General features: G+C 42.7%; 1 protein-coding gene across 1 annotated transcript in view; it reads left to right on the plus strand.

The window, feature by feature from the left end:
• Window positions 1–25,770, plus strand: part of ARHGEF37 (Rho guanine nucleotide exchange factor 37) — a 56,678-nt gene that overhangs the window by 880 nt on the left and 30,028 nt on the right. The window contains exons 2-3 of the mRNA XM_007447501.1: window positions 17,698–17,894; window positions 19,257–19,380. Coding sequence (XP_007447563.1) covers window positions 17,709–17,894; window positions 19,257–19,380 — 310 coding nt within the window. The 5' untranslated portion in view covers window positions 17,698–17,708. The remainder of the gene's footprint in view (window positions 1–17,697; window positions 17,895–19,256; window positions 19,381–25,770) is intronic.

The raw sequence follows: 25,770 nt of genomic DNA on the forward strand, positions 1-25,770 counted from the left end.
CTGTAAGGAATGACTGAAGGCTGGCACTCAGGCTGCGCTGTTTCAGAGCAGTTTATTTGCTCCTGTAAAGGGAGGCAGGTGAAGGAGTGAGTTCCTGCTCTGAGTTCAGACAGCTTCCAACGCCCCTAGCTGCCTGATTTTGGACACATTGTTAACCTCTCCAAGGCCCAGTTTTCTTTGTAAACTTGAGGTAAGATTGCTTCGTCTTTCATGTTGTTGTCAGACTACAGATAAACGTTGAGCCCAGTGCCCCGCTCGTAGTAGGTGCTCACAACCCAGTGAGTCAAAGGGCTGGCGCACACAACCCAGTGAGTCAAAGCCATGCCAGTTAAGAAAGAGTGATGACCTGTGGGAAGTTGGGCTGTATCCGAAATAAAAGAAAAAAAAATTAAAAAATTTAAAACATGCAAATATAAAGTCAGCCCTATTATGACTTATAAGCGGCTGCACATACCTTGGTGATAGTAACCTAAATAAGAGTGCACCTATTTAGAATAATGCCCAACACTCAATATTTGACCCTAGGTCAAATGCTGAAAGTAGAAACTACCAGACATTCTAACAAGGACAGATTATTGGGCCTCACATGCCCCTTTTGAATGGAGCCAGCATCTGTATAGTTGTAAATGAGAGAAAAGAGGAGGACATACATGGGAACCTGGGCGCCTCCCTAATCTTGCCCACAGATGGAGGTTCAGCTGAGTTTCTGCCAGGGTACAGGAGTTACTTGGCAGTTGGCTCATATCCGTCTTGGATCAGCAGCTTGCTGTGGTAAACAGTGCCTTGGTTGATTCTGTTCTAGAACAAATAAATGGCTTTTTATTTAACTGATTGGGGAGGGGGGTTGTTTTGGGTGCTGTAACTGAAGCAAAATGGCATTTGTTGAGCTTGATTGTCCAAAGCCTCTTGCTTATTGACAGGCTTAAGCTCTTTAAAATTGATGGATCCAAAATTATGAGGAGAGGGCCTGGGCAGGCCTACTTATCTATAAAAGGAACTGCCCTTACCAAATACTGTATTGTCTCCTTTCCCTTCCATTTTAGGCCTTGCCAATAGAGACAGGGAAATATGGCTTAGGGCAAATAGCCGTTATTTAATTTGGGTTAAGACACACACTACCTGTCTGGTGGTTACATTCCTCTCTGTGTATTTATAAGGGGCAGTTTTTCCTCAGAGAGAGAAAGAAAGAGAGAATGTGTATGTGTATGTCTGGAATGTCTTTTGCCCTCTGTCTTCTCAACCTCAAACAGTCATTTCTCAACCCAGAGAAGTCCTTTTTCTGCAAGCTTGGTGATTTTGGCACATTCTTTTCCTTGCTGGCTCTGTTGCCTATTTGTTTCACAGTAGCTCTCTTAGAAAGTTTTTTTTTTTTTGCAGTACGCGGGCCTCTCACCGTTGTGGCCTCTCCCTTTGCGGAGCACAGGCTCCGGACGCGCAGGCTCAGCGGCCATGGCTCACGGGCTCAGCCGCTCCTCGGCATGTGGGATCTTCCCAGACCGGGGCACGAACCCGCGTCCCCTGCATCGGCAGGTGGACCCCCAACCACTGCGCCACCAGAGAAGCCCAGAAAGTTTTTTTTGATTTGATCTTTAGGTTCCAAACTCTTGGTGTTCCATGGGACAACATAGAGCACACACAGTCATTCTCTTAGACAAAGGCTCTTACTTATTTGAAGGCAGTCCGTGTACCCCTTCCGTGCGTTTGCCTCTCCAGACTCACTGTCTTCATTCCTTCAACTATTCCTTAGGAGGACAATAGTAAGAGCAGATTTTCTTAAGAAATCTACAGATCGCTTGTGTCAGAATTACCTAGGGGCTTGTCAAAATGCCCCATCTGTGACCTACTGAATCAGAATCTTCCAAGAGTGGGGGCAAGAATTTGCATGCCTAATAAGTGCTCCTGGTGGTTCTTGTGCACCTCTGGTGTTGGGGGGTAGGAGACTATTAATTATTTATACATTTCTGTATTGTTTGTCTAGTTATGTAATAAGTGAGAGCCTCTCTTGTAATTTTTTTTTTTTGGCTGTGCCACATGACACGTAGAATCTTATTTCCCCAACCAGGGATTGAACCCACGCCCCTTGCAGTGGAAGGGCAGAGTCTTAACCACTGGACTGCGAGGGAAGTCCTCTTTTGTAATTTAAGCAAACAAACAAAAAACCCATGATGTCCAAAGAAAATATATTGGTGGCAAATAAGCACTTGAAAAGATGTTCAAGATCATTAATCATTGGGGAAATGCACATTAAAACCACAAGCAGATAAAACTTCATACAAAGACTGACTACATCAAGTGTTGACCAGGTTGCCGGAACTCATACACTGTTGGTGGGAAAGTAAAATGGTACAACCACTTTTTAAAAGTATGACATTTTCCTTTAAAAGTATATACCTATCTGTGATCTAAACATTGCATTCCTAAAAAAAAAAAGTGAAAAATAAGCATTGCATTCCTAGGTCCAGCTTTATTGTAATTGAGAAACAGGAAGCAACCAATTTTTTATCCAGTGCATAGATAAACTGTGGTATATTTATATAATATAATACTACACAGCAATAAAAAGTAATGAACTATTGATACATGCTACAACATGGATGAATGTCAAAATAATTTTGTTGAAAGGAAGAAGCCAGACAAAAAAGTGTACATACTATATAATTACAGTTATATAAAATTCAAGGGGAGTTTCTGTCTCTTAGCTGACCTCAAACTTTGTTGTGGCTTCCAAGAGTTGTGTGTCTAACTCCACTTGTAACAGTGTCATTGGCAATTTGATCACTATTCTGCCAGTGTTCATCTGTGCCATTCATTCATTCATTCAATTAATTGAGCACCTACTATGTGCTAGATCTAGAGTAGACACTAGGTGATGCGTTGATGAATATAAGAAACATGGTCTTTGCCCTTGTGGAGCTTCTGCTGTATTGAATGAACCAGTAAAACAAATTGAATAGGAAACATAATTATTGGGGGAAAGGAGTGGTTCTTTGGAAGGGGGATGACTTTCAGGGAAGACTTGTCTGGGTTTCGACAGAGGAATAAAGCAGTCAATTTTATGTTTTTGAATGACCATTCCACTCTGGTGCTGTGTATGCATCCAGTCAGGAGGCTGTTGTGCTGATTCAGGAGAAAAATGGTGGAGGTTTAGGCTCAGGTGGTCTTAGAGATGGGAAGCACCGAAAGAACTAATGGCTATCCTTAATGAAACAGGGCAGATCCCAGAGGTTGACACTGACCAACACTCTTTGAATTTGGTATTTTATCAGTTTTTAGTCCATATTATTGTCCTATTGCTTCCCCATCGCCACATCTTATTCCATTACCTCATCTTATTCCTTATTCGTAAGGATGTCACGAGAGACCAGAAGTACCTTCCTAGTCCAGTTACACTAGCCTGTGGTATTCCTTTGATCTACTGATGTAGTCAACTTTCATTAAGGGAATGAGGATAGTCTGGCGTGACCTGTTGGTCTTTTTTCTGTTAACCTATGCTGGCTCTCAGTGATGTCTGTTTCATAGACAGATGGTCTTTCCAAGGGCTGATAGACCATCTGTTTTAATCAAGTGGCAGAAACCCAACTCAGAGTGGTTTAGGCCAAAGTGGGGTGGGGAATGAAAATGTGTTAGCTCACATAAAAAAAATGTCCGAAGGGAATCGGTGTCCATCATGGCTGGATTAAGTAATGCCATCAGGGCTTAGTCTCATGGTCTCTCCATCTCTCAGCTCCACTTCTTTGTTATTAGCTGCATTGTCATTTAGGCTCTGCTGTGTAGTTTGTATTACTTATTATTATCATCATGATTAACTGTTCTCACCATCTGCTTGAATATGATCAGCCAGGTGTCCTTAGACAACCTCATCCCTCTGATCCACGGTCATGCTACTCTTTCCAGTTTAACAGTAATAGTAACAAAAACAACAGCTACCATTATTTAAAGCTCACCACGTAGCAGACACTCCGCTATGCACTTTACATGGATTATCATATGAAATCTTATAACAACCCTATAAGGAAGGTTATATAATTATCCCAGGAAAGCCAGCTGATTGATCACAGAATCAGAATTTGAAACCAGGTTTTCTGGCTCCAGGGTCTAGGCTCCTAACCTTCATAGTGACCCCTGCAGTCACTCTTCAGGGCTAAGAAGAGGAAAGCAAAGCCATCAAATAGAGTGCCCATTTTTTACTTTTTCTGAACATGAATGTTAAAATTTAGTTGGCAGTCATAGTAGGGGCAGAGCTGTGGAGGTTATTCTTACAATTTTGTTAATCCCAGATGCTTCTGTGTTTTAGAGTTCTGGAAGCTCTTTGTACAGGACCCACCACTCTGACTCTTGTATGTATCTTTATAAACGAGGCTCGTTAGCCAGGATCCCTATGTGGCCATTCTCATTTCCACAGGTATTTCCTCCCTTTATTCTTCAACAGGGTCTTTTGTTAGCATGATGTTTAACTTCATCTTCAACAGTCTTCCCATGAACCCTAATCCCTAGAGGTTTTACTTCCTTTTTTTTTCCTTAAATGTTTAAATTGACCTCCCTCTGTAACCTGGGGTGGGAGCCTGATGGATGTTCATCTTTTCTTGCCATGACATTTTGCCTTCTGAAAGAACTTTTAAGATGATGGTTTCACTTTCCTCTGGGATCTGCTTACTTCCATTCATTTCTTGCTTTCTTTCTTTCTTTTGTTGGGTTGGGTCTTAGTTGTGGCAGGCGGGCTCCTTAGTTGTGGCTCAAGTGCTCCTTAGTTTCAGCACTCAGGCTCTTTAGTTGTGGCATGCAAACTCTTAGTTGCAGCATGCAGGTGGGATCTAGTTTCCTGACCAGGGATGGAACCCGGGCCCTCTGCATTGGGAGCACAGAGTCTTAACCACTGAGCCACCAGGGAAGTCCCTGTCTCCATTCACTTCTTTTTTTAAAGAGTAACCACCTCTTTTTTGTTTGTTTGTTTTTTATTTTTTGTTTCTTGCGGTACATGGGCCTCTCACTGTTGTGGCCTCTCCCGTTGTGGAGCACAGGCTCCGGATACGCAGGCTCAGCAGCCATGGCTCACGGGCCCAGCCGCTCCACAGCATGTGGGATCTTCCTGGACCAGGGCACAAACCCATGTCCCCTGCGTCAGCTGGCGGACTCTCAACCACTGCACCACCAGGGAAGCCCTAACCACCTCTTTTTTTTAATATAAATTTATTTATTTTATGTATTTATTTTTGGCTGCATTGGGTCTTCGTTGCTGCATGCGAGCTTTCTATAGTTGCAGTGAGCGGGGGCTACTCTTTGTTGCGGTGCATAGGCTTCTCATTGTGGTGGCTTCTTTTGTGGTGGAGCATGTGCTCTAGGCATGCGGGCTTCAGTAGTTGCGGCATGCAGGCTCAGTAGTTGTGGCCTATGGGCTCTAGAGCACAGGCTTAGCAGTTGTGGCGCACAGGCTCCGTTGCTCCACGGCATGTGGGATCTTCCTGGACCAGGGATCGAACCCATGTCCCTGCATTGGCAGGCAGATTCTCAACCACTGCACCACCAGGGAAGCCCTCCATTCGCTTCTGACTGGTCAGAATTAGGTTCACAGTATCATTTTCCTTGTTACTTCTGTCTTAAAAGGGGTGAAATCATCAGAATGTCTATAACATTTACTTAGTCCTTCTGCAAAAGTTGGAGCAAATAACCAGATATTTTAAATGCCCTATCCTTACTGGGCATATACTCAGAGAAAACCATAATTCAAAAAGACACATGCACCCCAATGTTCATTGCAGCACTATGTTTTCAAAAATTTATTTATTTTATTTTTGGCTGCATTAGGTCTTCGTTGCTGCGCGTGGGCTTTCTCTAGTTGTGGTGAGCGGGGGCTACTCTTCGTTGCGGTGCATGGGCTTCTCATTGCGGTGGCTTCTCTTGTTGCAGAGCACGGGCTCTAAGTACACAGGCTCAGTAGTTGTGGCTTGCAGGCTCTAGAGCACAGGCTCAGTAGTTGTGGTGCACGGGCTTAGTTGCTCTGCAGCGTGTGGGATCTTCCTGGACCAGGGCTCGAACCAGTGTCCCCTACATTGGCAGGCGGATTCTTAACCACTGCACCACCAGGGAAACCCTCATTGCAGCACTATTTACAATAGCCAGGTCATGGAAGCAACCTAAATGTGCATCGACAGATGAATGGATAAAGAAGTTGTGGTGCATATATACAATGGAATATTATTCAGCCATAAAAAAGGAACGAAATTGGGTCATTTGTAGAGACGTGGACATGGATGGACCTAGAGACTGTCATACAGAGTGAAGTAAGTCAGAAAGAGAAAAACAAATATCATATATTAACGCATGTACATGGAATCTAGAAAAATGGTATGGATAAACCGGTTTGTAAGGCAGAAATAAAGACACAGATGTAGAGAACAAACATATGGACAGCAAGGGGGAAAGTGGTGGGATGAATTGGGAGATTGGGATTGACATATATACACTAATATATATAAAATAGATAACTAATAAGAACCTGCTGTATAAAAAAAATAAAATTACAAAAATGAAAGAACCCTAGAGCCATTTCCAAAATTAAATAAAACAAAACAACAAGAAACAAAAACAAAAATTAAATGTCCTATCTTTATTGTAGAGCCCTTTTTTTCCCGCCTTTAACTTTGTATCCTCACAGTCCAGAAAAATGCTTGGCATGGAATAGCTACTCCAAATATTTGTTGAATAAATGTTTGAATGCCCAAATTATTCTGTGCGAGTGTGGACAGAGGAGGAGAGAGGAGAAGAGAATTAACTGTTTTATCCTATCCTATCCTAGAGTCAGAAGCAGTCACTGCATAACATTCAAGAAACATTTTTTTTTTTTAGTACCCACTATGTGCTAGACTGATTTTAGTTCTTAATTGCTTATCACAGGGCATCAAAGAGATATCAGGACTGAGCATGGACTGGACTATATTGAAAGACATAATTTCCCAAATATATTATCCAAGACAAACCTCCTTATCAGACCAGACCAGGAAATGGAACAAAGGCGCCCAGCCTGTTCTCCCAGGCTTTTAAGCTGCATTTGTCCTGAGAGTGTTGCAAAGATAGTGGATAACTTAAGCTATCTAATATTTCGTTTGTTTTTAACTTTTTACTTTGAAATAAGTATAGGTCAGCATGAAGTTCCAAGGATAGTACAGAGAGGTTATGTGTATGTTCACCAGGTTCTTCCAGTGGTTACGTCTTATCTCAATAGCAGGAAAACCAGGAAATTGGCATTGATATAATCATGTGTTTGATTGTTAGATGTTGTTTTTTCACATGTGTAGATTTCTGTAACCACCATTTCAATTAAGATGCAGATCTATTCTATCACCATGAAGTTCTCCCTGTGCTGTTCCTTTATTGCCACACCCAGGTGCCCACCACCCTCATCCCTAACCAAGTGGCCACTAATCTGTTCTCTGTCTCTATAATTTTAGATGTTTTATAAATGATCACACAGTAAGCTTTTCAGGTTGTTCTTTTTTCAGGCAGCACAACTGGATGGTTCTTGAGGGTATCAGTAGTTCATCCCTTTTTATTTCTGAGTATTCTGTGACCTTAGATATACAACTTTTTTTTTTTAGCTATCCACCTATTAAATTCACTTAATAAAACAGCATTTTGGTTGTTTTCAGTTTTTAGCTATTACAAATAAAGCTTTGACGAACATTCGTAGACAGGTTTTTGTATAGGTATAAGTTTTCTTCCTCTGGAATAGATGCCCTGGGGTGTGATTGCTGGTAAGTGTATGTTTAGTTTTTAAAGAAACTGACAAACTATTTTCTAAAGTAACTGTACCATTTTACATTCCCATCAGCAATGTATGAGAGATCCAGTTTCTCCGCATCCTTGCCAACATTTCGTATTATATAATATTTTGGGGGGTAACAGCTTTATTGAGATATAATTCACATAATATAATTCACCCTTTTTTTTTGGCCATGCTGCATAGCATGCGGGATCTTAGTTCCTGACCAGGGATTGAACCTGCGCCCCCTGCAGTGGAAGCGCAGAGTCTTAACCACTGGACTGCCAGGGAAGTCCCTAATTCACCCATTTAAAGTATACAAATCAATGGTTTTTAGCATATTCACTGAGCTGTGCAACCATCACCACTAATAAGTTTAGAACGTTTCACCATCCCCAAAAGAAACCCAGCTACCACTCTCCAAATCATTATCCCTTCAGCCCTGGAAACTACTAACCCACTTTCTGTTTCTGTAGATTTGCCTATTCTGGACATTTCCTATAAATAGAATCATCAAGTATGTGGTCCTTTATGGCTAACTTCTTTCATTTAGTGTAATGTTTTCAAGATCCGTTTATGTTATAGCACACATTAGTAGCTCATTCCTTTTCATTGCCAAATAATATATTTTTAAAGAAATAAAAATGTGTTTCTTTCCATTACATGGGCTGTAAACTAAGAGAATAACAAAATGCTGCTACGGAGAAGTTCTGCCAGGCCTGCTTGGAGGTCTGGATTGCAGTTAACCTAAGTGCTATTTTAAATATTTAGCAGTTCTCTGTGAAGTATTATTTATGGTTTTTGTTTATTTAGCAACAGTTCTGAGTAGTGGAACCTGAGTAGCTCTCCTGAAATCCTATTGGGATCTTTCTAGAAAAGCAATGCACTGGGTGATGAATGTCAGTGATTCAGGCCAGGGACAGGTCAGCAGGCCAAAGGCAGCATTCAGGAGCTGGACTAGAGCTGTGCATCAGATATGTTCCAGGATCTTTCTGGGCCTTCTGCCTTCTGAGCAACCTTGCTCTCGCCAAGCACCTGTATATAAGCACTGATCCATGGGTCAGTGCTTATGACCCAGGACAGAAACTTCTGCTACTAATACATGAAAAGGACCATTTATATATGCAAATACATATTCGTATATGTATCAGCATTGTGAGACAGAGAGGAAGATACATGGGTGGGTGCTCATCTTGTCTCCAAGAGCTTAGTGTCTAGCCAAGAAGATGAGGCATAGCCCTAAGTTACCTGAGTACAAGGCTGAATGGGATGCATGTCACTTTAAATATTAGGACATATTTTAACCGTCCAGAAAAGCACAAAGAACAAAACAACAAATGCCCATGTTCTTACTACCTAGCTTTGTTTAATTTGAACATTTTTGACATATTTGCTTCAGTTTTTTAAAAACCAAATAAAACATCTCTGATACTCAGCAATGAAAAGGAAGGACCTATTGATAACACACAACAGCTTACATGAATCTCCAAGGAATTATGCTGATTGAATAAAGTCAGTCCCAAAAGGTTATGTATTATATGATTCAAATATACATACTGTGTGATTTACATACATTCTTTTTTTTTTTAAAGCTTTTATTTATTTAATTAATTTATTTATTTTGGCTGCGTCACGCAGCTTGTGGGATCTCAGTTCTCTGACCAGGGATTAAACCCTGGCCACGGGAGTGAAAGTGCCGAGTCCTAACCACTAGACCACCAGGGAACTACCTACATACATTCTTGAACTGACAAGAGTATAGAAATAGAGAACAGATTCTTATTTGCTGGGGGTTAAAGATGGGATGGGGCTGGAGCCAAGTGGGTAAAAAGGCAACATGAAGGATCCTTAAGATGGAACTGTTCTGCATCTTGACTGTATTGGTGTCAACAACCTGGCTGTGAGATTGTACTATAGTTTTGCCTAATGTTGTCACTGGGGAAGTTGGGTAAAGGATACACAGAACCTCTGTATTATTTCTTACAACTGCATGTGAATCTCTAATTATCTCAGAATTAAAAGGTTAACTTAAAAAGCCCCTCAGATACCATTAAATCCCCTTTGATACTCTCCCCAATTCTATTCCTCTAGCTCCCTTTCCAGAGGTTACTTTTATCCTGTGTGGATGGAAATAATCAATAAACAAAATATAATAGGAATAAAAAAGAGTTTTATTTGGGCTAAACTGAGGACTATAGCCTGGGAGACAGCCTCTCAGATAACTCTAAAGAGCTGCTCCAGAGAAGCATGGTTTTCAGCACAGTTTTATATTATTATGTCGGAACAAAGAACATCAAACAAGTCAGGAATATATTCCTTCAAGGTTTCAAAAAACAGATCAGCATGTACACAGTGAGTCAGTATGACTTTGGCTCCTGGGAAAGGAGTCTTATCATCGAAGCAGCACCAGCATTGGTGTTCTAGGAAAGGAGGCATTTAATCTTTATTTTAAACATGGACATTCTTTACTTGTGATCATTGTGCCCTTTTCTTTAATAATTAAAGCAGATATGACAATGTATGTCAGATAGGCCACAAACAGGCTGTTTTAGTTAGCGATAAATCAAGTTAAATCATGTATAAGCTAGAATGACTTCGCTATACCTCAATATGTGAAAATTTCTTTAATCACTGGGATTTATTGCTAACCACTTCCATGAAAAATTTAATACCTGTGCTACATGTGTATGTGTCCCTAAACAATATCTAGCATTGTTTCACATATTTTAAACTTTTAAAAACTTTTAAATGTTATTATTATTTTTTTATTTTCACATTTTAAACTTTTAAAAATAGTGTCATATCCTTCTGGGACTTGTTTATATATATTTTTTCCTGTTTACAGTGTTTGTGAGGATATCCATATTGATACATGAATCTATAGTTTATTTACTTTCAGTGTTGTTCAGAATTCCATTATATGGCTATACCACAAGTTATTTATCTACTTTCATTGGGGCTTTTAGTTTTTTTCTAATTTTTTGTTATTTCAGCAGTGCTGCAATGAGCATTCATGTCTACAGTTCTTGTGTGTATGTGTAAAGTTTCTTGAAGGTGAGGTATACCTAGAAGTAGAACTCCTTGGCTTGACAGTGTGTGAATTTTCAATTTTTCTAAATATTGCCAAGTTGCTCTTTAGGATGGTTGCAACAATTCACATTATCATACCAGTATATGAGTTTTCCCATTCATCTGCAGTAGTACCAACATTTTATTTTATTTTCATATTTTGCTGATCTCTTGGGCATGGAATGGTATCTCATTGTGGTTTTGTTTTGTTTTGCTGCACCACACAGCTTGTGGAATCTTAGTTCCCTGACCAGGGATTGAACCTGGGCCCTCAGCAGTGAAAGCATGGAGTCCTAACCACTGGATCACCAGAGAATTCCCTTACTAGGGTTTTAATTATTTGCATTTGCCTAGTTTAGAGTGAATTGAACATCTTTTCATTTGCATATTAGCCATTTAAATTTCTTCTTTTGTGAATTAACTTTTCGTGCTGGTATTAGCCAGGATTTAGTTGAAGATAACACGAAACATTCTATTTTAACCAGAAAGGGATTTAAAAGAGGGTCTTGTGACTTCCCTGGTGGTCCAGTGGTTAAGAATCTGCCTGCCAATGCAGGGGACACGGGTTTGATCCCTGGTCCAGGAAGATCCCACATGCCGCAGAGCAACTCAGCCTGTGCGCCACAACTACTGAGCCTGTGCTATAGAGCCCCCAAACCGCAACTGCTGAGCCCACATGCTGCAACTACTGAAGCCCGCACACCTAGAGCCCGTGTTCCACAACAAGAGAAGCCACTGCAGTGAGAAGCCCGTGCACCTCAACAAAGAGTAGCCCCCGCTTGGCACAACTAGAGAAAGCCCGCGCACAGCAACGAAGACCCAGCGCAGTCAAAAATAAATAAATAAAAATTAAAAATAAATAAAGAAAAGAGGGTCTTAAGAGCTTACCAAATTGGTGGAAGGCCTGGAGAAGCAGTCCACAGAATGGGCCTTAGAAATGAGCCCCAGGGACTTCCTTGGTGGTCCAGTGGTTAAAACTCTGCACTCCCAATACAGGGGGCATGGGTTCAATCCCTGGTTGGGGAACTAAGATGCCGCATGCTACATGGTGTGGCCCCCCCACAAAAAAAAGTAATAATACAATAATACAGCTCCAAAGCTGCTCCAAAGAAGCCACTATCCTCTGTAGCAATACAGAAACTGAAGAATACAGAAAGCTGCTGCCCCTGCTGCTGGCTTCAAGATCCTATGACTTTAGCTACAATCTGTTGCCAGAACTATTGATTTCAGAACAATGCAGTACCTGCCCCATTAAATAGTTACTTCAAGCATCACTTCTCTTCCTACTTATGTAATTTCTAAATTCTGGCTCACATGAGATCATCTGATTGGTGGAATCTTACAATCTTAGCTGCAAGGGAGTCTGGAAAGCTGGGTTTTAGCTCTCCAGTTTCAGCATTACAGCAAGATCTCATAGGAGGAGGTTAAAATTGACACTAAATGAACTTAAACAGTGTATTTGCAACCATATCCTTTGTCTATTTTTCTTACAGATTGCCTTGTTTTAATGATTCATAGAAGTTCTTTATATAGTCTAGGTATTAAACTTTGGTCGGTTGTATCCACCACAAATATCTTCTGATCTAAGGCCCTTCTTTTCCTTTTTATTTTAGAATTGTTTATGAACAGAACATTCAAATATTATTGTAGTCAGATTTATCAATTTTTTCTTCGGGGGTTTGTACATTTTATGTCTTGTTGAAAAAAATTCTTCTTATCTGGACAGTTTAAAAATATTTTCCCGTTTTCTTCTAAGAATTTAGAGTTTCACATTTAACATTTAGGTCTTTAATCCATCTGGAGTTTATTTGGTGTGTTCTGTGGGATTGCATTTGTTTATTTTTTATAGGGGAGGCCAGTTATCTCATGGACCATCCTTTTCCCAGTGACTTATAATGACACTTATGTCATATATCAAGTTTCCATCTTTACTGTGGTCTGCTTCTGGGCTCTCTAATCTGTTCTACTGATCTGTTTGCCCCTGTGTCAATACAATACTTTTAAATTATTATGACTTTCAAATGTATCTAGATATCTGGTAGGACAGGCCCCCCCACCTTGTTCTTCAGAATTGCCTTAGTCATTCTGAACCTTTTTGTCCATATATATTTTAGAATCATTGCATTATGTTCTACTACAAAAAACCCCAAACCCCCAAACCCTATCGGGAGTTTTATTGAAATTGTATTGAATAAGTTTGGGTCAATTTTCATCTTTATGATATTAACTTTTCCTATCCATGAACATAGTGTATCTCTACTTGTAGCTAGTTCTTTTTTGTGGTTTTGTTTTTGTTTTTATTTTTTCAGGCTGTGCCGTGTGGCTTGTGGGATCTTAGTTCCTGACCAGGGATCAGACCTGGGCCCCCTGCAGTGGAAACTCAGAGTCCTAACCACTGGACTGCCAGGGAATTCCCAGCTAGTTCTTAAATATATTTAGATAAGTGTTTATAATTTTCTTCATAAAGATCTTGTACATCTTTTTTTTTTTTTGGATGCGTAGCTTGTGAGACCTCAGTTCCCCAACTAGGGATTGAATGTGGGCCACAGCAGTGAAAGCCTGGAATCCTAATGACTAGGCCACCAGGGAACTCCCCATCTTTTGTTAAATTAAGATATTTAGGAAGGAATAAATATTGTGTGTTATTATTAAATCTTTTTATTATTATGCTGCTATTTTTCCTTAAATTGCACTCTTAAAAATTGTTGTTGGTATACACAGGAATATGATTTATTTTTGAATATTGATCTCCAGAAAAATTGAGGAATTCTCACTTTTTCTTACATTTAGTTTTTAGTTCACTTCAAAGCTGTAATTTAAAGAGACGGATAGTTCTACATTTGTGATGAGAAAGAGAGACAGGTGATTCTGCAATGTTTGTTATGGAAAGCAGCCCGTCCTCTTCTGTTTCCTGCTCCAGCCACTACCAGGCAATTCCTTCTGTTGTTTTCAGCTGATTGTTTTATAACACACATATACTGCTCTTTCTTGAGCTTTCGATTTAGACATTGTTCTTTAATTTCCACTATGGATGATGAGGCTTTAGCTCATTTTTTCTCCCTCTCCATCACCCTGTCCTCTCGGTACATAATATGAATTAGATCACTTGTATTATTACTTGTGTAGATTCTATTTATAACTGAATCGGGTAGTGACATATAATTTTATCTTTTCTGCACATTTTTTTAATAAAAATTGTTATAACAATTTTTTTTTTTTTTTTTTTTTTTTTTGCGGTACACGGGCCTCTCACTGTTGTGGCCTCTCCCGTTGCGGAGCACAGGCTCCAGACGCGCAGGCTCAGCGGCCGTGGCTCACGGGCCCAGTCACTCCGCGGCATGTGGGATCTTCCCAGACCGGGGCACAAACCCGTGTGCCCTGCATCGGCAGGCGGACTCTCAACCACTGTGCCACCAGGGAAGCTCATAACAATTGTTTTTATTTGTTGGTTTGTTTCTTAGTTTCGTATGTTTCATCTGTGTACATTTTTTTTTAATATTTATTTATTTAGGCTGTGCCGGGTCTTAGTTGTGGCATGCAGGATCTTTAGTTGCAGCATGCAGGCTTCTTAGTTGTGGCATGCTGACTTCTTAGTTGCAGCATGCTGACTTCTTAGGTGCAGCATGCAGACTCTCAGTTACAGCATGTATGCGGGATCTAGTTCCCGACCAGGGATTGAACCCAGGCCCCCTGCCTTGAGAGTGTGGAGTCTTACCCACTGGACCACCAGGGAAGTCCCCATCTGTGTAATTATGCCTATATAAGGACCATATTCTCTACTGATTCAATAAATTTGTTCTCAAGACCTTCTAATACCCTAGTGCAGATTGTTTGCTGTCTGTCTGTCACCAACAGTCAAACTCAGAATTTCCTTTCACCTATCCTAGGGATTTCCTCAGCCTCTCTCACATATTAGATCACCAGCTCCCTGTATCTTGTATCGTGATTTCTTTCTTTATTTTGGTGCAACATAGTTTCCTGACAAGGAAACTATAAGGTAAATTCTCCAGGACTTCAAGGTTCTGAAATTTCCTCTCAGTGTGTTTAGATGTGATTTTTTTTAACTTATCCTGCTCGGGACTTGTACTTCCTAGACCTAAGAATTCATATCTTTTATAAATTCTGGACAATTATGAGTCTCATCTCTTCATATATTGCCTCTTCTCACTCTGTTTATTCTTGTCTTCTGGAACACAGATTTGGTACATGATCTTCTTATTTCAATATCCAGATCCCTTAATTCTCTTTCATATTTTCCATGATTTTCTCTTTCTTTTAGCAGTCTGGATAATTTCTTTGGATCTATCTGCCCCTTTACTATTTCTCTTTCCTAAGTGTTTAAACTGTCCATTTAGTTGTTAATGTCAAAGACTAAATTTTTAATTTCTGTAAGTTCTGCTTGGTGCTTTTTTTTTTTTTTGTGGTACGCGGGCCTCTCACTGTTGTGGCCTCTCCCGCTGCAGAGCACAGGCTCTGGACGCGCAGGCTCAGCGGCCATGGCTCACAGGCCCAGCCGCTCCGCGGCATGTGGCATTTTCCTGGACCGGGGCACGAACCCGTGTTCCCTGTGTCGGCAGGTGGACTCTCAACCACTGCGCCACCAGGGAAGCCCTGCTTGGTGCTTTAAAAAATCATACCGGGGCTTCCCTGGTGGCACAGTGGTTGAGAATCTGCCTGCCAATGCAGGGGACACAGGTTCGAGCCCTGGTCTGGGAAGATCCCACATGCCACGGAGCAGCTAGGCCCGTGAGCCACAACTACTGAGCCTGCGCGTCTGGAGCTTGTGCTCCACAACAAGAGAGGCCGCGACAGTGAGAGGCCCGCGCACCACGGTGAAGAGTGGCCCCTGCTTGCCACAACTAGAGAAAGCCCACGCACAGAAACGAAGACCCAACACAGACAAAATAAAATTAATTAATTAATTAATTTTTTTTAAAAAAGAAGTAAAGCAAACCAAGTAAAATTCAAAAAAAAAAATCATACCGGTCTTTATTTTTTGTGCATCTTTTCTTTTCCTGCTTATTTTGTAGTTTCTATTTGATAGTTTGATTATCTGATGTTCTTGGGTCTAATCCTGCTCTTTGTTGTCTCTGATGATGCTCACTTACACTGGAGTTCTTGTAATTTTGGATTTTAAGTTCATCTTCAGGACAGGGTTATCTCTTGGAGTACCATGTGGCCTAGGTTAAGGATGTGTCCTCCTGGAGACATTTTATTTTTTCTGTGGGTACTCATAGTAGCACTATTCCAGGACTTGTTTTTTGTTTATTTATCAGCATTGAGCTCCTTGGACCACATGTGTAGTATACATCTGAACCTACAACCCAGTGAAAGCAGGCCTGTTGTTATGAATTTTCAGAAAGGACTTTTTCCTTTACTCAGGACCCAAGCCAAGATGCAGCAACATCTTTGTCATCTTCTGTGTGGGTAGGGAGACTTTTTTTTCTAATCCACCATTTCACTGGCGTGCTTGAGGGATCCCAGTTCTGGAGAGGAGCTTGCTTCCTGATTCTGCCTGGGCACTGATGCCCAAGTCTCTGGATCACAGAGCTGGGCAGTGCCCTCTTCCCTGCCCATTCTGTCCACTTTGGCTACAGCTGCATCAGCTTAGCTGCTCCTGATCTGGTTTTCAGCTCCCTGTTTGGGGATCCCTGCTGATTTCTTTTACTTTCTTTTTTTTTTTAAATTAATTTATTTTTGGCTGCTTTGGGTCTTAGTTGCTGCGTGCAGGCTTTCTCTAGTTGCAGCGAGCGGGGGCTACTCTTCGTTGCAGTGCACAGGCTTCTCATTGTGGTGGCTTCTCTTGTTGTGGAGCACAGGCTCTAGGTGCGCGGGCTTCAGTAATTGTGGCTCGTGTGCTCTAGAGCACAGGCTCAGTAGTTGTGACGCACGGGCTTAGTTGCTCCGCGGCATGTGGGATCTTCCCGGACCAGGGCTCGAACCCACGTCCCCTGCATTGGCAGGCGGATTCTTAACCACTGTGCCACCAGGGAAGTCCCTCCTTTACTTTCTTGCAAGGCTTGCCATGCAGTGAAAAGGAAGTTTGTTATAGCTGATCTAGCATTTCTAGGTGTTCTGTAGTAGGGAGATTTTTTTTTGTCCACAGTATTGCCATTTGTACTTTTTAAACTTAGAGATAAAGGAGAAAAGTACATCTGGCTGCGAGGATCAGGAAAGGCCTTAGAGATGAATGTCAGAGCATAGGGACATTGGAGGGGTCACAGCAGGTGCAAAAGCATGGAGGCAGGAAATGACCATGCAGGTATTGAGAAAAGCACATAACTTTCTTTCACTGGAGTGTGTCAGGGAAGAGGAAAACGAAGTCAGAGGTAGACCACAGAGCAGCAGATAGCTATTACAGTCTCACAGCAGAGAATACCAGGATCACAAGCTTTGTTTCAGGAAGTTTAAACTGGAAGCATATCCAGGATGAATGGATGTGGGTGGCAGCAGGTGGGAGAGGGGTGTGGATTTGAAAAAATGATCCTGGAGGCGGTGGAAATAGTCCAGGCGATAGGTAGTATGGCCTGAATGGGGTAGTAGTGGGTAGAGAAGGAGGGCGAGAGAGACTCAGCTGAACCAGATAAAGAAATCTAGGTCAAGAGCTGGGGGGGAAATAGAAGAAAAGCCAGGCAAGCACATTGTCTGAATCCTGGGAAATGAATTTAAAATGCCAACAATTATCTGAGCTGCATTCTGCCTTTTAAGATTGTTCAGATACTGCCCACAAATGCTTATACGCAGTTCATCTTGACTCTGTAGGCAGCTGAAGATGTTTTTAGGCCATCTGATGAATAGTTGTCTTTGGATTAGAGACAGCATGTCCCAATAGAGCTCCCACAAGTGAGTCCGGATGTGTTTGTCTTTCCCAGAACCTGCTGACATGACTGATCCTGGGGATGATGAGCTGTCCTCTAGGACAGGGAGTCCAGATGGGGAAGGTCGGGTCCCTGAGGAGAGATCCTTGCTGCATCAGAGTCTGGCCGTCAGGGAACTCATCGACACCGAGGTCTCCTACTTGCACGTGCTCCAGCTCTGTGCCTCGGACATTAGGAGCCACCTGCAGCAGGTACCTGGGTGGAGCCACACTCAGCCTGTCTTTATAGGGGCAAGTGTGAGTCCCAGCTCCTGAAACCTCACATCTGTTCCTGGCGCAGGCTTGATGGAGGGGAAAGTGTGGTGGATGTGAAGTCACCTGGGCATAAGCCCCGGTACTTCCACTTACTGGCCCTGCAACCTTCAGCAAGGCTTTTAACACCTTGGAGCCTTAGTATATTCATCTGCTAAATGGACAGAGAATAATCACCTCAGAGAATTAAGTGAACTAATGGATAAAATAGCCCTTTATTAAGTTTAGAACAGATTCTTTTCAGTGACCTATTTCTAATCGTCTCATTTGGAGGGTGGTAACATGGAAAATTTATCATTATGATGGGTTTCTATTTTAGTGTTAATGTTTTACATCTTTTTTCCCCCTGATTTCAGAAATAACACAGGCTGTCTCTCTAAAATGTCAAGCATCCCCTAGCATGTAAGGTCCATAAGGGGAAAGGGTGTTTAGTTCAATGTATCCCAGTTCTTGGCACGTAAACAGTGGACTTCAACTAGTGTTTATTGAATGAATGAAATAATCAAATAGATAATGTAGAAGGTGAAAGCCGTCTCATATTTCACCCTCTAGAAATTGGGATTTTTCTCTGTAGGCATTAAAATAACAAACATAGATCGTTACTTATTTTATTTTTTGTTTGTTTGTTTTTGGCTGCACCAGACGGCTTGTGGGATCTTAGTTCCCTGACCAGGGATCGAACCTGGGTCCACAGCAGTGTCGGGTCCACAGCCTGAGTCTTAACCGCTGGACTGCCAGGGAATTCCCTGTTACTTATTTTAGCAAACATAAGAGCATACTCTATTTTTCTACAGTTAGCTTTTCCCACTTGATTGTGCATCCAGGATGTCTATCTATATATATGTCCTATATATGTTCATGCACATATATAGATGTCCTGCATCCTTTTTAACAGTGGGATAGCTTAGTTCATAGGGACTGGAGTTCAGAATATATCTCAAGGTAATGGTGGTAGGTGCCAAGTATGTCAGAGCTGGAAAGAAGTCCAACTTCCCACACTTACATGACAGATGGGGAAAATGAGAGAAAAAAAATTATAGTTGGCAGCAAACCTAGGATAATACAGTTCAGCTTTCCTTTCATGCTGAGCACTTCGTCTCTCTCTCTCTCTTCTTGTAGCGTAATGAAAATACCTAATTATAAAATTTCAAAGTCCTTGCAAACATCCCACTGGGACAGTCTTCCCAAGAGTGGTGGAACCCCAATGATGTGACTGTTCTGGACTACTGTCCAAAGCCTACAAAAATAAGTCACTCTCCTGAACTCCTAAGCAACCTCCCATGGTGCCTTTGTTCCTTCCAGCTGCCACAGGGAGATCTGGATGTCCTGTTCTCAAATATCGATGATATCATCAAGGTGAACAGCAAATTGCTTCATGATCTGCAGGAGACAGCCGCCAGGGAAGAGGAACAAGTGCAGCTGATCGGTAAGCAAAATACCAGGCAGTTAGCAGCCTGAGATTCCTGAGGAATTGGTCTCGGCATGTGATCATTGCTGTATTTTCTCCAGCATTCCAGCGAAATGCAGCTCAGTGAGAGGCTGTTTTGGGGATCCCTGAAATATAGCATGTCAGAGCTGGCAGGACCCTCAAATAATATCCAGTCCAACCCCATCACTACAGATGAAGACACTGAGGCCTAGAGACAGGGAGGACATCCTAATGGACACAAAATTGGTTAGTGGAGTGGCTGAGACTTTCTTCTGGGATTCTTTCACATTCATTCATTCAACAGTTATTTACTGAGCCCCTGCAGTGTGCCAGTCACTGTGCTGTGTGTTGGGGTCACAGCATCAACCAGAAGGTCCAATCTTCTGTTCTCATGGGTTAACAAGTTAACGAGAGAGACAGATGACACACAGATAAACAGGAGAATTTTAAGTAGTAATTTGTAATTTAAAGAATTACAATTTTAGTAACATTTGAGAAAAGAGAAGGCCTCCTGAGGAGAGGACACTTGAACTGAGAGCTGTTAGGGAGGAGCCAGCTATGAGAAGATCTGCAGGGAGAGTAGAGAGAAGAGCTATGCAAAGGCCCTGAGGCAGGGGTGAGCCTGGGATATTTGAAGGACAGGCAGAAAGAAGCCTGGTGTGGCTCCAGGGGAATGAGTGAGGGGAGAGTATTAGGAGATAAGATAGCAGAGGCAGAGAAGGACCAGATCCTGCAGGGTGTTCTAGGTCTTGGTAAGTAGTGTGGATTTTATTCTACATGTGATGAGAAGTCATTGGACAGTTTTGAACAGGGAAGTGATATCAGATTTGTTTTTCAAAGATCCCCTTGGTAGCCGTGGACAATGGATTGTGAGAGTGTAGCAAGAGTGGAAGTAGCGAGACCAGCTGGTGGCTTTACCTCCACCTAGGTGAGAGATGAAGGAAGACTCCTAATTCTGAAATGGTTAGGATGACCAGATGTAAAGAAGGAGGGACAAGTGGGTATAAACCTCATCCCTGTCTTCTGCAGCCTCTTCGCATCTGCTGGACAAAGTTTCTGTGGTCAAGGGTTTTCAAGTGGAGTCAGGGGACAAGGGTGAATGGTGTTAGGCAGAAAAGAGGATGAGGTGGGGGCATCTACCCAAGTCACGCTGGTCTTTACACCCCCAATCTTCTACCCTTTCTTAGACATGAATGGTGATGGTGGGGATTAAAAATAACAAATATACACATTTTGAAAAGGCCAGCTTTCTGAGTGTTCATTAAATGACCAGCACTCTTCTGATGTACATGTATTAACTCATTTAATCCTCACATGAACCCTGAATGGTAGTTGCTGTCATCTCATTTCCCAGTTGAAGAAACTGAGGCACAGAGAGAGGAAGTAACCTGCTTAAGATCATCCAGCTAGTGTCAGAGCCAGGAGGATGTGCATTGCGGCAGGTGGCCTCTGGAGCCAGTGCTCTCAACTACTGCACTGAACAGTTTCCATGCAGTAGAGAGTGGGATTGAAGCCTGTGTATAGTGTGTTTACTATTCTCCTAAAATTATGATTCTTCATTAAAACAGCAATGTGAAAGTGTGACTATTTCCTTTAAATAGAGGAATATTTAAATGCAAAATTAAGGAACAAGATTTTTTTTTAAGTATCTGGGTAGATATTCTTACCTTTTATCATTTTATCCTTATTTCTGTTAATAATTACCACTTATTTGAGTGGAAATTGTTATAACCTAAGGTTGAAGACAATCCAAGGTTCTGGGGACTCTGAGGTTAGCATCTTCTGTTGCTATGGGTTCTAGGGTCCACTAATTCCTTGTTAAGGGTCCTCACTTATCCATCTCTGCCTTCCTGCTTGACCTGCAAAGAGTCAAGGTGCTGCTTTGTCTTCTGAGCGTACCTGGTAACATCTCCATTCCCTGCCTTCACTACTTCCCTGGTGGAGCTACCACATAAAATACAGGATGCCCAATTTATATTTGAATTTTACATAAGCAATGAATAATGTTTTAGTATAAGTATATCCCATGGGACATTTGGGACATACTTATACTAAAATATTCTTCATTATTTATCTGAAATTCAAATTTAACTGAGCATCTTGTATCCTCCCCTCCCTAATTCGGCAAACCTATTCCCTGGCCTTTACTGAGTCTACAGAAAATAGCCTCCTCATCCTCTGCTCCTTGTGGTTAGCCAGAAAGAGGCACAAAGAATCCACATAGCTTTTCTTCTCCTAGGTTCAACTTTGTGCCTAATCAAGGCTGAGCTGGCTCCTACCAGTTCTCTCTATTCCCCTCTCAGCCCCCAGGCCCTGCTATGCAAGGAAGGCCCTTTTCCCAATTCCATAGCCACGGCATTTTTTTAAAAATTTATTTTATTATTATTATTTTATTTTTGGCTGTGTTGGGTCTTCGTCGCTGCACACAGGCTTTCTGTAGTTTCAGTGAGCGGGGCCTACTCTTTGTTGCGGTGCATGGGCTTCTCATTGTGATGGCTTCTCTTGTTGTGGAGCACGGGCTCTAGGCGCGCAGGCTTCAGTAGTTGCAGCACACAGGCTCAGTAGTTGTGGTTCGCGGGCTCTAGAGTGCAGGCTCAGTAGTTGTGGCACATGGGCTTAGTTGCTCCATGGCATGCGGGATCTTCCCGGACCAGGGCTCGAACCCGTGTTCCCTGCATTGGTAGGCAGATTCTTAACCACTGCGCCACCAGGGAAGCCCCATAGCCACGGCATTTAAATTTATTTATTTATTTATTTGGCCACGTTGGGTCTTCATTGCTGTGCGCGGGCTTTCTCTAGTTGCAGTGAGAGGGGGCTACTCTTCGTTGCGGTGCGCGGGCTTCTCATTGCTGTGGCTTCTCTTGTTGCAGAGCACGGGCTCTAGGCATGCAGGCTTCATTTCAGTAGTTGTGGCACGTGGGCTCAGTAGTTGTGGCTCATGGACTCTAGAACGCAGGCTCAGTAGTTGTGGCGCACAGGCTTCGTTGCTCCGTGGCATGTGGGATCTTCCCGGACCGGGGCTCGAACCTGTGTCCCCTGCATTGGCAGGAGGATTCTTAACCACTGTGCCACCATGAAAGTCCCAGCGCCAGCATTTTAAAAGATTTTTGGACCTTGGGCGTGAACCTCCCAAGTGAGTCAGGTTCCGTGTTCTTACAAATGATTCCAAACACGACGCAGATGTTCACAGGAGTTCCCACACAGGGTCCTATCATGGGAAGGCATCATGCTGTAGTCCAGTGTTGTCTACAAGAAATGTAGTGTGAGCCAAATTTAAAGTTTTTGAGTAGCTACATTAAAAAACTAAAGCAGATAAAATTAATTTTAATGATATATCTCGTTTAACCCAATGTATCCAAAATAATATTTCAACATGTAATCAATATAAAACTTATTCATGATAATTTTACTTTTTTTTGGTACAGTCTTTGCAACCTGGTGTCTTTTACACTGACAGCACATCTCAGTTGAGATTCTCCATATTTCAGGTGCCCAGTAGCCATCTGTGGCCGTGGCTTGCAGGTTGAGTGGTTTAGAGCAGGGGCCTTGGAGTCTGACTCGCAAGGTTCTGCCACCCACAGCTCTTTCATGTCTCTGAGCTTCAGTTTCATGCCTTCTGCATGAAAATAGTACCCGTTTCTGTGCCAACCATGACTGTGGGTACCTAACATGTAGTAGCCCTTTTTATTCTCATGACACTGTTACTTGTTGATTATTATTATCCCCATTTTACTAAAGGAAAACCTGAGACTCAGAGAGGTTAATTAACTTTCCTAAGGTCCCACAGCTTGACCAGGCTGAGTCATGATTTGAACAGCTCTTTCAGACTACAGCCCCAGCTCTTGGCCTTCATGCCTCCCTTTCTCATTTCTCCCAGCTAGAGGTAGAGTACTGTTTTGATACTGGGAGTAACTCTTTGCTGCTGTGACTTCTTTCCAGTCTGTGACTAAGGAAGGACAAGAGGAGAGGAAATAAGTCTTTGGTGTCCCAAGCATTCCTGCCTGTTGGACAGCTCTACTCTCTGCTCTAGGGGAGTTTGCCTTCCTCCACCCTTCAGTTACTGAAGTGCCCCTGCCTCTGGCCATGTACTGGTATGGTAAGGTTTCTTTAGCATTAGTTGCATTCCTGTGCAGGATCACCCTGGTAATGAAGAATGTGGGAACTGCCCCTAGGTTTTAGGCTACGCCCAAGCTATCTCTTAGTGGGATCATCTCTGCAGCTGGCTGATCTCCCTATCATACACATTCTCCCTAGCTGCAGTTTCGGGTAATCTTTCCTGGTCATGTTCTCCCTTGTTCTGGGGGCTTCTCCTGAGGGAGTTCTCTCTGAGGATTGGCTTGACCAGCACTGGGGAGAGGGTTTGGTTCCTGGGGTGGGAGTCTTGCTGTGGGAGTCTTTGCTGAGAGCTGGACGACGCTGGTCTAGGTACCATCTGATGTGTCTCAAGGCGGGGCCTGTTGTATTTCACGGGTACAGTGCCCAGCATTAGCAAGCAGTAGGGTCACCTGGGCTTCCCGTGGTCCGTGGCTTACTTGCCATTTTGTGACTAATACATTTCTCTTCACCCTCACCACTTTCCCCCAGATACACAACCAAATACTCTTGCCTGGGTATTTGTAGGAGCCACTAATAGCTATTCCTATTTCCATTTTGACTTCTGGTTTAGTCTCAGCATAGTATAACTCTAATAGACTTTATTTTTTAGAGCACTTTTAGATTTACAGAAAAATTAAGTAGAGGGAATTCCCAATGGTTAGGACTCTGCACTTCCATTGCAGGGGCACAGGTTTGATCCCTGGTTGGGGAGCAAGGATCCCACAAGGCGCACGGCATGGCCAAAAAACAAAACAAAACAAAAGCGAAAAAAAACAAAAAGAAAAAATAAGTAGGGACTTCCTTGGTGACGCGGTGGATAAGAATCTGCCTGCCAATGCAGGGGATGTGGGTTCAATCCCTGGTCTGGGAAGATCCCACATGCCACAGAGCAACTAAGCCTGTGTGTCACAACTACTGAGCCTGTGTGCCACAACTGCTGAAGCCTGTGTGCCTAGAGCCCATGCTCCGCAACAAGAGAAGCCACTGCAATGAGAAGCCTGCACACCGCAATGAAGAGTAGCCCCGGGCTTCCCTGGTGGCGCAGTGGTTGAGGGTCCGCCTGCCGATACAGGGGATGCGGGTTCGTGCCCCAGTCTGGGAGGATCCCACATGCCGCGGAGAGGCTGGGCCCGTGAGCCATGGCCGCTGAGCCTGCGCGTCCGGAGCCTGTGCTCCGCGGCGGGAGAGGCCGCAGCAGTGAGAGGCCCGCATACCGCAAAAAAAAAAAAAAAAAAAAAGAGTAGCCCCCACTCGCCACAACTAGAGAAAGCCCACATGCAGCAATGAAGACCCAACGCAGCCAAAAATAAATAAAATTAAGTCTGTAAAAATAAGAAAATTAAGTAGAAAGTACAGAAAGCTCCCATGTACCCCTCCCCCCACACAGTTCCCCCTATTATTAACACCTTGCCTTAGTGTGGTACGTTTATTATAACTGACAAATGAATATTGATATATTATTATTGACTAAAGTCCATAGTGTACATTGGGTTCACTCTGTGTGTTGTTTAGTTCTGTGGGTTTAGAATAATGTATAATGTACGACACCACCATTACAGTTTCATACATAGTTTCCCTTCTTTAAAAATCCTCTGTGCTCTGCCTGTTTATCCCTCTCCCAACCCCAACCCCTGGAAACCACTGCTGTTTTTACTGTCTCCATAGTTTTGCCTTTTCCAGAATGTCATATTGCTGGAATCATACAGTACGCAGCCTTTTCAGAGTTGCTTCTTTCATCTAGTAATATGCATTTAAGGTTTCTCCGTGTCTTTTCCTGGCTTGATATCTCATTTCATTTTTATCACTGAATCATACTCCATTGTATGGATATAGTACAGTTTATTTATCCATTCACCTACTGAAGGACAAATTGGTTGCTTCCAGGCTTTGGCAATTATGAATATAGCAGTTATAACATTAGCATGTAGGGTTTTGGGTTTTTTTTTTTAATAAATTTATTTATTCATTTATTTATTTTTGGCTGCGTTGGGTCTTTGTTGCTGCACGCAGGCTTTCTCTAGTTGCGGCGAGTGAGAGCTACTCTTCGTTGCGGTGCTCAGGCTTCTCATTGCAGTGGCTTCTCTTGTTGTGGAGCACAGGCCCCTGGCACGTGGGCTTCGGTAGTTGTGGCACACGGGCTCAGTAGTTGTGGCTCGCGGGCTCTAGAGCGCCAGCTCAGTAGTAGTGGCACATGGGCTTCGTTGCTCCGTGGCAAGTGGGGTCTTCCCAGACCAGGGCTCGAACCCGTGTCCCCTGCACTGGCAGGCGGATTCTTAACCATTGCTCCACCAG

The sequence above is a fragment of the Lipotes vexillifer genome, unplaced genomic scaffold (genome assembly GCF_000442215.2).
Source record: "Lipotes vexillifer unplaced genomic scaffold, Lipotes_vexillifer_v1.1 scaffold1009, whole genome shotgun sequence".
Lineage (NCBI taxonomy): Eukaryota > Metazoa > Chordata > Mammalia > Artiodactyla > Lipotidae > Lipotes > Lipotes vexillifer.